The sequence below is a fragment of the Pterocles gutturalis genome, unplaced genomic scaffold (genome assembly GCF_000699245.1).
Source record: "Pterocles gutturalis isolate BGI_N339 unplaced genomic scaffold, ASM69924v1 scaffold40039, whole genome shotgun sequence".
NCBI lineage: Eukaryota > Metazoa > Chordata > Aves > Pterocliformes > Pteroclidae > Pterocles > Pterocles gutturalis.
This window is the reverse complement of record NW_010134610.1, coordinates 1-2122: the sequence shown is the minus strand read 5'-3', so window position 1 is coordinate 2122 and position 2122 is coordinate 1. Positions and strand designations below refer to the sequence as shown.

General features: G+C 58.2%; 1 protein-coding gene across 1 annotated transcript in view; it reads left to right on the top strand.

Annotated features, from left to right (window-relative positions):
* LOC104467753 (solute carrier family 22 member 6-like) overlaps positions 1-2119 on the top strand; it is a gene marked incomplete at both ends in the record, with an annotated part of 2245 nt that extends 126 nt beyond the window's left edge. The window contains 3 exons of the mRNA XM_010081643.1: positions 1-145; positions 742-850; positions 1930-2119. The exon at positions 1-145 is cut by the window's left edge and continues 1 nt beyond it. Coding sequence (XP_010079945.1) covers positions 1-145; positions 742-850; positions 1930-2119 — 444 coding nt within the window. The remainder of the gene's footprint in view (positions 146-741; positions 851-1929) is intronic.
* Positions 2120-2122: the final 3 nt, after the last annotated feature.

Below are 2122 nucleotides of genomic sequence, written 5' to 3'. Positions count from 1 at the left end.
TTTGCGGCCGTGGACATCCCGGCCAAGTTGGCCTCGGTGCTGGTCATCAGCTGCGTGGGGCGGAGGGTGGCCCAAGGTGGCTCCTTGGCGCTCGCTGGCGTCTGCATCCTCGCCAACATCATTGTGCCAACGGGGGGGTGGAGGGGTGGTGGGAGGGATGGAGGAGAATGGGATGGAAGGATGGAGGAGAATGGGATGGAGGACAAGGGGATGGAGAACAATGGGATGGAGGATGGAGGACAAGGGGGTGGAGGACAACAGGATGGAGGACAATGGGATGGAGGGATGGAGGACAACAGGATGGAGGACAACAGGATGGAGGACAACAGGATGGAGGGATGGAAGACGATGGGATGGAGGACAAGGGGATGAAGGAATGGAGGACAACAGGGTGGAGGACAACGGGATGGAGGACAACGGGATGGAGGGATGGAGGACAAGGGGATGAAGGAATGGAGGACAACGGGATGGAGGACAAGGGGATGGAGGGATGGAGGACAATGGGGTGGAGGACAACGGGATGGAGGGATGGAGGACAAGGGGATGAAGGAATGGAGGACAACGGGGTGGAGGACAACGGGATGGAGGATGAAGGACAAGGGGATAGAGGACAATGGGATGAAGGACAAGGGGATGGAGAGATGGAGGACAATGGGATGAAGGACAAGGTGATGAAGGTCAAGGGGATGAAGGCCAAGGGGATGGAGGGATGGAGGAAGAAGAGTACGTCCCCATCCCCAGAGCTGCAGACGCTGCGCATGGCCTTGGCCGTGATCGGGAAGGGATCATTGGCCGCCTCCTTCAACTGCGCCTACATCTTCACCGGAGAGCTCTTCCCCACCGTCATCAGGTGGGTGGTTGTCACCTCCAGGGGTTGGCCCCACCGCAGTCCCCCCTCCCCTGTCCATCCGTCCCCTCATCCACCTGCCCACCCACTCATGGAGTCATCCTCCACCCACACACCCATCGACTTGCCCAAGGGCTCACCCACCCACGCAAACAGCATTCCAGGCGCCAACCAACCCACCCAGCCCTCCACCAGCCCCTCCAGCCATCCAACACCTCTCCATCCATCCATCCATCCATCCATCCAACCACTTCTTCACCCTTCATCCATCCACCCATCCCTCGACCCCTCCATCTATCCAACCACCTCCAACCATCCATCCATCACTTATCCATCCAAGCACCTCTCCAACCATCCATCCATCCCTTGACCCATCCATCCAACCATCTCTCCAACCATCCATCCATCATCAGCCCCTCCATCCCTCAACTCCTCTTTCTATCCAAACACCTCTCCAACCACTTCTCCATCCATCCATCCATCCACCCAACCATCCACCCAACATCTCCAACCATCCATCATCCATCCAACCATCCATCCAACCAGCTCTCCATCGAACCATCCATCCTTCAACCCCTCCAGCCATCCAACCACCTCCAACCATCCATCCAACCAGCTCTCCATCGAACCATCCATCCTTCAACCCCTCCAGCCATCCAACCACCCCTCCAACCATCCATCCAGCCATCATCCAAACATCCATCCATCATCCAACCATCCAACTATCATCCATCCATCGTCCATCCATCCATCCATCATCCCACCACCCATCCATCCTCCATCTAACCATCCATCATCCAACCATCCATCCATCCATCAAACCATCCATCCACCATCCATCCATTATCCAACCATCCATCCATCATCCATCCATCCATCCATCATCCATCCAACCAACCATCATCCAACCACCTCTCCACACCCACCACCCACCCCCCTCTCCAACCACCATCCATCCATTATCCATCCATCCATCATCCAACCACCTCTCCAACCACCATCCAACCATCATCCATCCAACCATCATCCAACCACCATCCCACCACCCATCCATCCCCCTCCTCTCCCTCTCCGCGCTGCAGGCAGACGGGGATGGGCCTGGGGGGCACCATGGCGCGCGTGGGCAGCATGGTGGCCCCGCTGGTGCGCATGGCAGCCGACGTCACCCCAGCACTTCCCCTCCTCATCTATGGGGCCGCCCCCATCATCTCCGCCATCGCCACCTGCTTACTGCCCGAGACCCGCCACACGCCCCTGCCCGAGACCGTCCAGGAC